The sequence below is a fragment of the Microtus oregoni genome, unplaced genomic scaffold (assembly GCF_018167655.1).
Source record: "Microtus oregoni isolate MIOR12 unplaced genomic scaffold, Mior012 000023F_ref0000262, whole genome shotgun sequence".
Classification (NCBI taxonomy): Eukaryota; Metazoa; Chordata; class Mammalia; order Rodentia; family Cricetidae; genus Microtus; species Microtus oregoni.
In genome coordinates, this window is record NW_024543082.1 from 29378392 (window position 1) to 29392101 (window position 13710).

A 13710-nucleotide genomic window follows, 5' to 3' on the forward strand; every position below is an offset into this window, starting at 1 on the left:
GAGGGAATAGTTTGGACCTATGCTGTTTCCTTCCCTGTCCATATGTAGATCCACCTGGAAAGGGAAATAAACAAGATGGCCTGACAAAATTGGGATACCAGGGTGGGGGGAGTAGGGAGGGCGGAAGGGGAAGAAGAGGGGAGAAGTGGGGGAGGAGAACTTGAAGGAATAGGATAGTCAAGATGGAGGAAGGACAGAGATGAGAGCAAGGAAAAAGATATTTTGATTCAGGGATCCATTATGGGGTTAGCAAGAAACTGGCACTAGAGAAGTTCCCAGGAATCCACGAGGATGACCCCAGCTAAGACCCTAAGCAATAGAGGAAAGAGTGCCCAAACTAGCCTTGCCCTGTAGTCAGACTGATGAGTATCTTAAATATCACCATAGAACCTTCTCCAGCAACTGATGGGAACAGAGGCAGAGACCTGCATTGGAGCACTGGACTGAGCTCCCAAAGTCCAGTTGAAGAGTGGGTGGAGTAAGAATATGAGCAAAGAGGTCAAGACCCTGATGGGGACGCCCACTGAAACAGTTTACCTGAGCTCTTAACTTCTTAGCCATCTCTACAGCCCCCAGGGATTGGTTTTAAACCAAGATTTACGTATAACTTGCAAACCATCTGCATCTTCTAGTATAGTCAGGAGAGTGTTGAAGGCTTTGGATTTCCATGGAACTGGAATTCTCCTGGACTCTTGCTGAATGGGAATTTATATATTATATTTAAGCCAAAACAGAAAATTGATTTCCCAAATCCAATTTAAGTTTTTATTTTATTTTTATTTTCTAGACAGGTTTCCCTGTAATTTTTGGTGCCTGTCCTGGAACTAGATCTTGTAGACCAGGCTGGTTTCAAACTCCCAGAGATCCGCCTGCCTCTGCCTCCCGAGTGCTGGGATTAAAGACATGCGCCACCACCACCCAGCTATTTTAGGTTCTAAAAGCACTGGCAGGACTGGAGATGTAGCTCAGTGGTAGAGTGCTTTGTATAGCATGCATGAGGTCCTGGGTTTGTTCCCAGCACTTGAAAAGAAAGTACTGCCACAGCTGTGTGATAATAAGCCCACTGGAACTGTACACATGGGTCTGGGTGGTAAATTTTGTCCTGTGTTCATCACAAAGGCCCTTAGAAAGATTTGAGAAAAAAACTGGAAAGAAACGTTGCCAAATATCTTGGATGGCAAACTTGCATGTGTACATGTGTGTGCTTAAAAATGCATATACATGTACATGCATGTACAAATAGGAGCATGACTGCCCGTGTTCACATATGTATGTATGTACGCATGTAATGTATGTGCATGTGTGTATGAGTCTCTGCTATGTGTGCATGTGTGTGCCTGTATACAAGTGTGAGCATGTGTGTGCATTAGTGTACTCAGGTGTGCATGTGAATGCGTGTGTGAGCATGTGTGTGCACTGTGAGCATGTGTGTGCATTAGTGTACTCAGGTGTGCATGTGAATGCGTGTGTGAGCATGTGTGTGCACTGTGATACAATGACTCCAAGCTCTAACTTTCATTCTGACTCTGTTCTTGCGTGCTCTTCTTTTTGCCTCTCCACATCTCTGCATCTCGTGCTCGTTCCCTTTCACTTAAGAGGATCACTATGCCAACCAGAATTAATTATCTGCACAGTAAGTTATTTTTCATCTTGCATTTTTAAAACATTCTGTGTAATTGACTATGTAGAGAGTACCGGCAGAGTGAAGGGTTTCCCACTGCCTTACCTTTCCTGTGGCTGGTTTTCTGTGGTCTTAACTTCTAAGTAGATTGTCACCTTCATCAGCCATCAGACAGGATACTTCCTCTGTCCTCTGATGGTGCAAAGCCACCTTGCTGTGATGGCTTCAGCAAGGTATCAACCTGGGCAGCCTGGCTGGGATAAGGGAGCCTGGCAGAGCTTTACTGGTTTGTTGTCTCTTGAGTTGTCTCTTCTATGCATGGTCTGTCTGAGACTTCTTTTGAGATCTGAGGTTGCTTTTGGACACCAGAGAACACGCTTTCAGGTTGCCAGGGCCATTGTCTTCCTACATGCAGATTTTAATACAGATTCTCCTATTGGCTATTTATATCTGCCCCTCCACAGAAATAAATAGGATAAATTTAGGAATGTGACAGCAGGGCTAGAATTTAGAATAATTTTCAAATTCCTTTCTGTGTCTATTCATACTTCAGTCTTCTTGGGGGTGTTTTTAAAGGGGAGACTAACACCAGGAAGAGAATTTTTCCTAGTGCCAGCTCCCCATTTAAAAACTATGTGATTTGCCTCAGATTTCACATAACTTCAAATGCAAGTTTGAAAACCCAGTGTGTGAAAGTCAAACCAGTACAGCCAGGGCTCATGTCTCCTTAAACACTGGAGGCTTTTTAATGTCCACAGACTTATGCTAAGCAACACCCCCAGGAAGGCCAGTGTGATATTTTAGCATGTGGACACTCACCTAATGACAACTCAGGAGAGTTTCCTTCTTAAGACTTTGTGCATGGAGCCTTCCTACTCCTACACATAGGCTCCTTCAATTGACTTCCTGTGAACTGTGGTCATCTGGTGTGCTAGAGAGCTGAAAAGCTTATCTCTGTGCGTGACCTCCATTGATCCATATTCCTCAGCTCCTAGCAGACTCTACCCTGTCTTCTGAGCCCACTACCCTCAGCAGTGTCTCTGTGCCTCTCATCCTGACTGATATGTATATATGTGACCATGGTAATTGTGGTGATGAGGGTTAAACACGTAGTAAATGTGTTAGTTCATAACTGGGAGTACGGTTCTGTGGTTCTGTGGTAGAGTTTATCTGGTACCCGTTAGATGTGAGTTTGATATCCAGCACCACAAAAGAGAGACAAAGATCTCTATGTGATTTGCCTCAGATTTCATATAACTTCAAATGAAAGTTTGAACACACACACACACACACACACACACACAGAGAGAGAGAGAGAGAGAGAGAGAGAGAGAGAGAGAGAGAGAGAGAGAACTTATTTGAGTTATTCCTCAAGTCACAAATGAACTTTTTTTGTTGGAATGTCCCATCCTCCCCACATCCTGGTATCCTTCTTTGGAGACAGGATTCTTCTGGAATCCTGCCAAAGGCCATGCCAGTGCCTTGATCTGCCCACTGTGTCTATATGCTCCTCCCTGAGACCATGAGGCACCCTTTGCTCTAGACACCTGGCAGCCATTTCTCAAGGGTGGGTCCCATTGACATTCAAGGCCAGACCCTTCCCCTAGCAGCACAGAAAAGCTAGACCTGGGAACACTGGTTTCAGGAGCCAGCTCACCTTAGGCCCAGACATATGTCATTGTGGGACCCGAATAGTCGCTTCTCCAATGCAGTGAAGGTTCCCCCAGACTTGAGAGTGCAAGCCTGCTGAGACAGTATCAACACCCATATCAAAGGAATTCCCTTCAGACTGGAAGACCATGTCATCCTCATAGAAGTCATAATTTCCAAGGTCTTACAAACCAATGCAGGAAGATTGTCATGTCAGTGCATAGCATAGGATAGCATCCATTTCTGACGGATGCTGGAAAGTGAAGTTTAGCACACCAGCAGAGGGACTGCAGCGATCATGAGGGAGGCTGGAAGAACAGAAAACAACATTGCTATAGGCCGCATCATGGTGTGGGACCCGAGAACTGGTGCGCGTCTGCTGAATGCATACTGCAGCTTAAACCTTGGACAATTTGTAGAGATCACAACAAACACACACTTAAAGCCTTCCTTTTTCTTCCTTCTATATCTTTCTGCAGTTGATCTTAGCCAAACAGCTGAGAAACAATAATACTTAAGACCCTCAAGTCAGTCAGTCTTACAATCTTGTTGAAAGTCTTTGACACTTCAGGGCCGGAATTTGACGTTAGGTATTTATGCTGCAGTTTCTCTTGAGGAAATTGTAGTGATGGCCAGGAAGTGTGACGATTACCTTTTAAAACTGTTTGAAATAAAGATAATTTTAAAAAGCTGTTTGAATATAGTCACCCTGTGCCTGTCTTCATGGTCTGACTTCCTGCCTTAACCTGGACGAATCCATGTTTGTCCCTTGTGAGTGAGGTACCTGTGTTGTCTTAAATGGTAGCTTTATGATCTTTTATTTCTATACAAACCTGAGATTGGAGTGTCGAATGAACTGGCTTCTTCTGAAGACAGGAGGAAGAAACTGCTCTGGCCTTTCCTAGCTTCAGGGCTTTGCAACAGTTTGTGGTCTTCCTTGCCTTATAGATATCTCTATCTTTACCTCCTGTCCTCTGCATCATTTTCTCTCTGTGTCTCTTCAAATTTCCCTTTCTCATAAGGCCACCAGACATCAGGAATGTTTTATTAGGCCCATCTTAATTATCCCCTTTTAATTTGATCACCTCTGGAATGACTCCATCTCCAAAGGGTACATTCTGAGATTCTGGGGGCTAGGAGTTCAACACAGGAACTTGAGAACAACACAGTTCAGCTCATAGCACTATACTGTTCTAAAATACAGTCCCCACCCCAGGCTAGGCTTCAGTCCAGGGACATGCAGAGTCCGTCCTACCAAGGGTTCTGGGGTCTACAGTTGGCACAGCGCATGGATTATTATGTTCTTTTTCTCAGGCTTCCTTTTACCCTCCAACCTCCTCTACTTCAAGTGTGAGTCCCCCCGCTGTTTGTGCTCTTTGGGAACTCCAAAGCTAACCTAGAACAAAATCTAGGAGGTGCTTGTAAGTCTGAAATCCTCACAGACCCTCCTTCCCACCTCTAGCCCAGGTAACCTAGAGCTTGGAAACCACTCAAAGCCAGGAGGGCCTATGCCTAGAGCTTGGTTCTCTGCCTGCCTCATGCTTTTGATATGAGAGAATTACCTACACGAGTGTCTTTGTATTCATGCACGAACCCGCTCCAGTCATGCCCAGCTGGAGGTTAGTACCCAGCCATCCAAACACTAACTGGTGATTGGCCTCTTCCTCAGAGCCGAGACTCTCTCTAGGAACAATCCCTCTCACCTGTGGCAACACCAGGCTGTGGCTTGGAGCAGAGTTGTTTGCTTGACCATGTTTACCTCCTTTTCCTTCTCTTTCCAGCATCCCCAGACCCTAGCAATTGCTCTGGGATAAATGTGAAACTCTGTCCTAACTCGCTTCATGACAAGCAATTTGTTTGTTAAAGGAGAGGTTTTTAAACATTTTCTGGCAAATTTGTGCAGATTAAATTAGCTTACTCCTCTGAGGCAGTCCAGCTTTTCTGCTTCTGCCAACAGGACAAGGAAAACTCATTACTAAAGTCAGGCTGCCATGGTGACTGTTTGTTTGTTTTGGGGGATCTTTTATTTGTTTTGTTTTTGTGGTTTGTTTGTGATTTGGGGTTTCCCTTTGTAGCCCTGGCTGTCATAGAACTTGCTCTGTATACTAGGCTAGCCTCTAACTCAGAGGTCTGCCTGCCCTTGTCTCCCTAGTACTGGGATTAAAGTACACCCCACCCACCCAAGGTGGCTTTTTTTTTTTTTTTTTTTGGTTTTTCGAGCCAAGGTGGCTTTTTAAAGCAACCAGCTTCTTTCTCCATTGTGAATATGGATGATAAGGAGATCCCTACCAGGTCTCCTCCCCACCCTCAGATGCTAACATGTTGGCATGTGTTTCATGTACAGAAGCACATGCATGCTTTTCCCCCATCCGTGAGCAACACAGGAGGCCATGTATGTGTATCAGGATTGCTGAATGTGGCTCATATGCCAAACAAACCGTCAAATTTAGGACAGATCTCCCTGGCTTCGTGGCCAGACTTCTCTTTTTTTTTTTTTTTTTTTGGATTTTCGAGACAGGGTTTCTCCGTAGCATTTTGGTTCCTGTCCTGGAGCTAGCTCTTGTAGACCAGGCTGGCCTCGAACTCACAGAGATCTGCCTGCCTCTGCCTCCTGAGTGCTGGGATTAAAGGCGTGCGCCACCACCGCCCGGCCAGGCTTCTCTTTTGAACACAACTCCTTGAAGCAAACAATAATGAACTTCATGGGCTAGCTTGGCACTGCCCCTGGCCTTGCTGGGCCTGGGTTAATAGGATGCTAAACTAATTGGTGAAAAGGTGATGTTGAGCTTCCTCTCATCTGCACTGTGCCTGCGCTTGACTTTCAGGGACTGTTTTAACCCCACAGGTGCTACCACTCTTGGCTTCCTGTTTTCTGTCCCATACACCATACTCGGCATCTGTGCCAAGGAGTTGAACCAAACAAAATCCAGGGCTTCTTTTCATTTTGTCTTGCCCACTTCTTTTTCTTTGTTTTTACTATTTTCATTGTTGGGTGAATGTGTGCTGGGAATTGAACCCAGGACCTTATGCACGCTAGGCAAGTACTTTACTACTAAGTTCCATTCTCAGCCTAGCATGAGACTTTCTAGGTTGAAAATGGTCCACTAACAAGTTTCATATGACTTAGTCTAGTGTGGGTGAGTGGGTGAGCGTATGAACAGACTGGTAGATAAAATAGATATAATATCCTTGTGCAAGTCTAAAGAATGATCTAGAGTTAATTTTTAAAAATAAACCTTATTCCTCAAAGAACAATACTGTATTAAGAACACAAGCTCCATGATTTACAGGGCTCTAAGCTTGCTGTTAGAAACATATCCTTCATTCCTGGGCATACAGGATGGCCTTGCTTATTTATCACAGAGTTCCTAGTAAAGGGGAGGGGTCATAAGGGACCCCCAGCCCACCGACTCGACAGTGCAGGCTTGCTAGTCTTGCTGTTATAAGGGTCTTACTTTAACTCTGCCTCTGTGGGCAGTGGCCATTCCTTGAGGGAGTGCCTGGTTTTGTTACAGGTTGTACAGGTGTCTGGGAACTTTGCTTCCCCCTTGGCCTGGGTTCATTCTCCCACAGCCCTGACCACTCCTGTGCTCCCCTCTTGCAGGAGGAATTCTAAGGAAAAGTGCCAAGCTCTTCTTCCGCCGGCGACACCAGCAGAAAGACCCAGGCATGAGCCAGTCACATAACGACTTGGTATTCCTGCAGCAGCCGGAGGGGAGGCAGAAGAAGGGGGCAACCCTCAGCCGGCTCCTGAACAAGAAGCTGCTTACCAGGCACAGAGGCAAACACACCGTGAATGGAGCCACCAGTGAGCCCTGCACGTAGCTCGTGTTACCCCATCATCAGAGCTGGAGAATGGGACCACAAAGACCCCCACCAGAAGAGCAGGAACCAGTCCCATCGGATGCGTGCTTTGTCTAGCTTGGTTTTTTTTTTTTCTCTCAATAATCTTGATTTTTAAAGGGAAAAAAAAAATCTGCCTGTTTGTCCAGGACACTTCCCCGAAGACGGCTGATAATGCCGTCCAGTTTGCCAGCAGATATTCAGGGAGAACACCTGGCTCGAGCTGTCACCATGTAATCCGAGTATTGAGGTGGACTATAAGATAGATATTTACATCAGTAAAGGATGTGTGCTCTGATGGACTATTGATAGTAGGCAGGAGGGATCCCAGTCCACCTACTTCTTCCTCTCTCCTTCAGGGACTATTAGGGTTCATGTCTGGACCATGGCATGAGGGAAAGGTGGGCTGTGGGCTGTTGCTATGAGCAGAATGGCCACCTCACATATCTTGCTATTTAGAATTAAATAGTGCATCTGGCCCGGGGGGGGGGGGGGGGCAGTGGTATAGATACAGGCAGGATTTTTGAGCCATGAAGAAATTATAATAGGAAAAAGATATGCTTTGACAAGTATTAGAAGGTGTTCGCTTTTGATATTAGCCATAGACGTTAAAAACTTATGCAAACACTAAATGTGTCCTATGCAGATTATGCCAGACACTTCCAGGTTTACTTGAGCCTTCATGCAGGTAGAGGTGTAGAAATTCAGATATGTTTATTTCTTATGCTAGGGTTCTGTTTTTTCCCATGGCACAGGCAGCACACTAAGCTCAAATATGCCGAGGCTGACATTGGGAGCAATGACTGATATCTTATAGGACATGATCACACACATACATGGTTCTTGCCAAATATAGTCAACGGCCAAAACAAGGAACTTTTAGGGCAACTGAAGAAATTATTCTGTATCTTGGGTGCCAGTTAGTGTTAGGCATAGAAGTTTTATAACAATGGGCCAAACTTGCAGGGATTCTTTTTATGGGCTCTTGAGAACTCAGGGACTTCTGGTCACATCTTGAGGTATCCTGGTTTTTCTTTACTGTGGGAAAATGATAAAGTTGGCACCTGGGTTCAGTATCCCCTGTATCCATAAGGTAGTGTCCCTGTCTGTGTGCCTGGCACTGTAGATTCCCTGGGTCTCACAGCCCTCCAGAGCCACTGTTCTTGGCATGTTTTGACCCGTTAATAACATCCGTTTTCTTCCTATAACAATGGAAGGGCTGACAGGAAAACCTGAGTTCTGTCACTGATATGAAGTCAGGAAACTCCTTCTGGCCTCTTCTATTCATTAGAAATATCAGGGGCAAAGTCACTGTTGTTGACCAAAGATGTCTATGAAAGCCAAAATTATAGGAATATGTTCTCCCCCCCCCCCATTTTAGCAAGAGAGATTAGAAACCCGTATTAGAAATCCTTTTTCTTTCTTTCTCTCCAGTTACTCTGTCCTGGGGATTAAACCTGTGGCTTTTTGCACACTGGACAAGCCCTTCTCTACTGAACTATTTCCCTGGCCCTCTTTTTACTTTTTTATTATTATGAAGTTAGCTGGGCTGCCTTGTAATTCGTTCTGTAGCCCAATCATACCTTGAAACTCTGGTCCTCCTGCCTTCGTCTCTCAGGTAGCTGGAAGTACAGGCCTAAGCCACTAGGCCCAGTGAATTTTACTTCCAAATAAACATAGAATTAAAATGAATTTGAAAATTCTTGATGGGTGTGGTTGTGTAGGCCTGTAATCCCAGCATTTAGAAGGTGAAGAAAGGAAGATGTTAGCTTCTAAGCCAGCCTGGGCTACATGAGACCCCCTTCTAAAAACAGCAACAAAAATAGAAGAAAAAGAACCTGGAAGAATCTCAGGTGGTTTTTAGGTGACTTTGAAGAGACATTTTAGTATATTTTCACCTTTTGTTAAGTCACTGCAAATTTCCAGAATGGAGCTATCAGTACCAAATTGGTTCCCAAAGCCAGTAACCCCCAGTACTCTTTTTGGGAATGGATGTGATTTAACTGCTGTGCTTTACTTGAAGTGTTGATATTCCATACAGTGCACAGAATTGTGACACATAGCTGTCCATTCCCAGAGACTGTGGTGTGTCAGGAATTCTGATTTTGATGCTGTATTTTCAGTGTGGGGTTGTAGCCCTCATCTAACATGTGTGGGGCCAGGAGAATTTGAGACACCTTTTGGATCTGGGAATATCTTGATAAGTTTTTACCATCTGAGCATCCCTGAATCCCACATATAAAAGTTTCAGAAATATGAAGCTCTTTGGACACTATGGTACACACAGAGTTTTGAGGTTTAGACTTTTGTGTGAGAGATGCTCAGCTTATGCAGATTTTGTTGGTTTGATTGGTTTTGATATTTATGTTCAGTTTTTCAAGTGTGAAGGCATCAGAATTTTAGGTTATACTTCCTCTATCAGCAATGACAACAAAAAAGAACAAATGGTTTTTAGCCATCCTAGCTTCCAAATGACCCTGTGAGCATCCTGCTCCTGGTGCCCTACCCACATCTAAGACCTGTCCTGTAGGGTCTCCATTGAGCAGCCTTTGCTAATTGAGAACACCATCACAGCAGAGGGTGCAGAGATGGGGGACACAACAGGTGGCTTCAGGACCTTCCTTGTACTGTGAAGTCTCCTCTCCAAGCTGTTTATCCTCTTCTGTTTCTTCATGGTATAGGGCTGAGACGAATGTCCTAAGATTATGTACCAGTTGCCCACAGCACACATGTGTAAGTCACCTCTGTCCTACTATCTCCACTGCATTCTGTTGTGGCTTCAGGTTCTGTCTTGATTTATGGCAGAGTCCTAGTTTTAAAGAAATTTCTCATGAACACTAATTCAGGTGTCTGTAAATCTAGAAGCAGATCTCAGGTTGGCTGGAGTGAGATGGCCACATTTCCCCTGCCCTTCATGCAAGGACTAAATAGAACTGTTTGTGTGTGATGTTGGTGTAGCAGTAACAAAACTAGGGCTCTTGCTCTGGTTGAAAACCTACTATGAGCAAGAGGATTTAGACAAAGCACTTTATTTTAAATTTTAGTTTAAGTTCAAAACCAGCCCTGCTTCCTGGCTGTGGAAGGAAGCAGGCTATTTACTGCTGACCAGTTCCAAATCAGATTTTTGCTTGGGTTTTCCCTGGCCACATTTACAGAAAAGAGTTGCAAATGTTCTTCTCAAGCAGAAAGGGAAAGATTAATTCATATTGCTGCCACCCAAAGTGGTGGTTTTTTTTTTTTTTTTGGTTAATAAGCTCAGGGCTGTCAATCTTCAACTTTTAAAGTACAAGTTGATAGTTGGTGGAAGGAAAACGTGTCTCTGTCACACAGAAACAGGTGTGGGTACTGACCCTGATGACAGGCACTGTCCCCACCATCTCAACAGGCCAAGACCTGAGGACCAAAGCACCTACATGGAGACAAAGACACTATTCAAACCAGCAGTGCAAGCTTCCATCACCTCTGGCTATTCATGTAAAATGTCCCTGTTCTGTGTATAAATAAGTATTGGAATCACGAAGCTGCCTGGTTCACTTTGCTGATGGAGAGGAGATGTGATTATCCCCGGGCTGTAAGCCATAGTTTTCTGCCCACTGTCATGTCAAACCTCTACTGCAAAAAGAATAAAAGTAAAGGCTTCCCAGGTGTGCGGTGAGCCTGATGCTGGTGAGTAGCAACTGGCATCTGTGACAATGATTGTATTTGTTGCAGCACTTTGGATGTGGTTGTCACCCTGCACCACCCTAGGCAGCGAGACATGGCTGCAACTCTACTGACCTCTCAAGAAATAAATGTGCTCATGGAAAACATTGAACTGACTGGTTTCCAAGTCCTGGGTTGTCCTGAGAGTACCAGGGGCTTCTCTAATATTTGAATTGCTACCATCCTTTGTCCCTTTGTATGACTGGCAACTGACTGAAAATACACACGGATACCTTCTTTGACCCTCATTCCTGTCAATGGACTTTTCATCCTCGTGTTCCTATATTTTGTGTGCTATTGAGTTCCACCAAGGCTGGGGGTAAAATTTACTGTAGGATTTTAGCAGCTTCAGAAACCTTCTGGGGAGTGATGAATTGTGGGTGCTGCAAGCCAGGATCTATCTTGGGCCAGGTCCCCCAAAGCAGTGCTGACATGGCCTGTGAGACACGTTTGGGGCGTGAAGGCTGGGGAGCGTTCATCAGTCTGGGTCCCTGCTATCGGTATCCCAGATGAGAGCGGAGGGAATAGGTAACAGTTTAGCCATGGGTATGTGACAGTGTTTATGCATGCACAGGATCTGGCAATGGTTTCTGGGGTGGGATTGAGGCAGCCTTGTCCCTGCATCTCATCCCCTTTGTGTTCTTCAGTTTCTGTGGTCTCCTTCACTTTGCCCGGCCACAGGCACAAACAAAAGCATTGTCTTTGGAGCTGTGCTGCACTGAGGAACCACCAGGGAAACCACAGGTCACACTCTCAGAAGCCCTCACTCTTCAGCTCTACTTCAGCCTGCTTTCCTATGGGACAGCACGCAAGGTAGCCAGCCACTCCTGAGCCAAGCCCCATCCATTTTCTGCATCAAAGGGGGCTTCTATTGTGGAGATGTCGTCGCTGTAATAAAAATACCTTGACAAAAAGCAGTTTAGGGACGAAAGGGTTTATTTTGGCTCATAGTTCCAGAGGGATGAGAGTCCATTATGGCGGGGAAGGCATCGTGGGCAGGAGTGTGAAGTTAGCCGATCACATTTTTATTCACACAGAAATCTGAACAGGAAGTGAGGCAAGGCTATAAACCCTGAAAGCCCAGTGGAGTACTTCCTTCAGCAGGGCTGTACCTCTTAAAGCAGTGGTTCTCAACGTGTTAGTCAAACCCCTTTCGGGGGTTGAATGACCCTTTCACAGGGGTTGCCTGAGACCACTAGAAAACATAGATATTTACATTATGATCCATAAAAATGGCAAAATTAGTTATGAAGTAGCAACAAAAACAATTTTATGTCTGGGGTCACAATAACATGAGGAACTGTATTAAAGGGTTGCAGCATTAGGAAGGCTGAGAATCTCAGTCTTAAAGGCTCCATGGCCTTCCCAAACAGCAACATCAACTGGAGATCAAGGGTTCAAATACTCCAAACTTTTTCAAACTAAGGTCTGTTTTGTGATTACATTCGAAGAGAGGACTAGAGGACTTGTCAGAATTTACCAGCTGTCCAGGCTGATCTCTGCTGGCACCTCCAGAGGAATTCTGGGTTCCTGACAGTCCATCTTCCCTGCCTGGGTTAATCCACACCAGCTACCCTTGGCCACTTTAGAATTCACACCTTCAGGCTCTGACTTTTCATGAAGGGCTACCAAGGGCCCACAAGGACAGCTGCCTGCCATGGCTAGTCCCCCATCTGTCAGGCTCTACTTCTGTGACTCATCTTTCTTCCCATCAAAAATATCACTGTCATGAGGATGGGTATCAGCTAGCGGCTTCCACCCATCCTGTCCCATTCACCTCATGTCAGGACTGAGTTAGATGCTGGAGGGAATGTAGGTAACATATTGTTTGGACGTCAGACATACCTACAAGTGCAGGGTGCTCTAGGTATATATCAACCAGTGCTTCATAAAAAGGGAGCATGCAGGGTGACTCACAGGCTCGACACCAAGGTGAATAACCACATAGTAACCTCCTTGAAGAGAAGACACCAGGCCAGACTCTTGCGGGTTTATCCTCTGACCACTGCACAGCACAGCTCTGTGCTACGGCTGCCCACAATGAACATTTCCAAGTCATCCTGAATGTAACAGATTCAAAAGTGTGGCCTCTCTCTGTTGGTGCTATTGACATACTATGGCCTCCACTCCCCAACTCTGCCTGGGTTAAATGCAGAGATTAAGGACTAGTTTAATCTGGCTTTTCTTGCACTCTAATCTTGCCTTTTAGCTATGGATGCTATCAAGTGGAACTCAATGCTGTGCACATAGTTGGAATTACCTTCTTGATTAGATTTCCCTCTTTATCTGTAAAGAAGTATCCTGGTGTGTGTGTGTCTACACACGTGTTCTTGCTTGTGTTCATGGAGGCCAAAAGAGCATGCCGATGTCCGCTATCACTTTCTACCTTATTCCCTTGAGACAGGGTCTTATTGAACCTAGTCCTGGGATGGACAAGAAGCCCCAGTGTTCCTGTCTCCATCCTGCCCCATACACGGCTCTAGTGCTGGGGCTGCAGGCATGCAGAGCCTTGTTTGTGTGTTTTTACATGGGTGCTGGGATTCAAACTTCTGCCCCATGTTTGCACAGCAAGCACTTCCCCAGAGTCATCTCCACAGCCCCTGGTCAGAGAGGTGGCTGGGATGATTGTAATGCCTTGCAATGAAGGATATATATATATATATATATATATATATATATATATATATATACATACATACATATACACACATATACATGTATGCATGTTTGATTTTTTGAGACAAGGTTTCTCTGTGTATCAACCTTGGCTGTCCTGGAACTCACTCTGTAGACCAGGCTGACCTTGAACTCATAGAGACCTACCCGCCTCTGCCTCTCAAGTGCTGAGATTAAAGGCGCGTGCCACCACATCCAACTAAGAGTTTTACATTTAT

The 13710-nt window shown here is 45.1% G+C and overlaps 1 protein-coding gene across 3 annotated transcripts in view; it reads left to right on the forward strand.

Moving 5' to 3' along the window:
• Positions 1 to 11080, forward strand: part of C2cd2 (C2 calcium dependent domain containing 2) — a 73221-nt gene extending 62141 nt beyond the window's left edge. For 2 of the 3 annotated variants that reach the window (XM_041673291.1, XM_041673292.1), the window contains one exon: positions 6876 to 11080. In XM_041673291.1, the coding sequence (XP_041529225.1) occupies positions 6876 to 7096 (221 nt within the window). In that variant the 3' untranslated portion in view covers positions 7097 to 11080. Of the gene's footprint in view, positions 1 to 1598; positions 1634 to 6875 lie in introns of all 3 variants that reach the window. The other variant, XM_041673293.1, reaches the window with a different exon arrangement.
• Positions 11081 to 13710: the final 2630 nt, after the last annotated feature.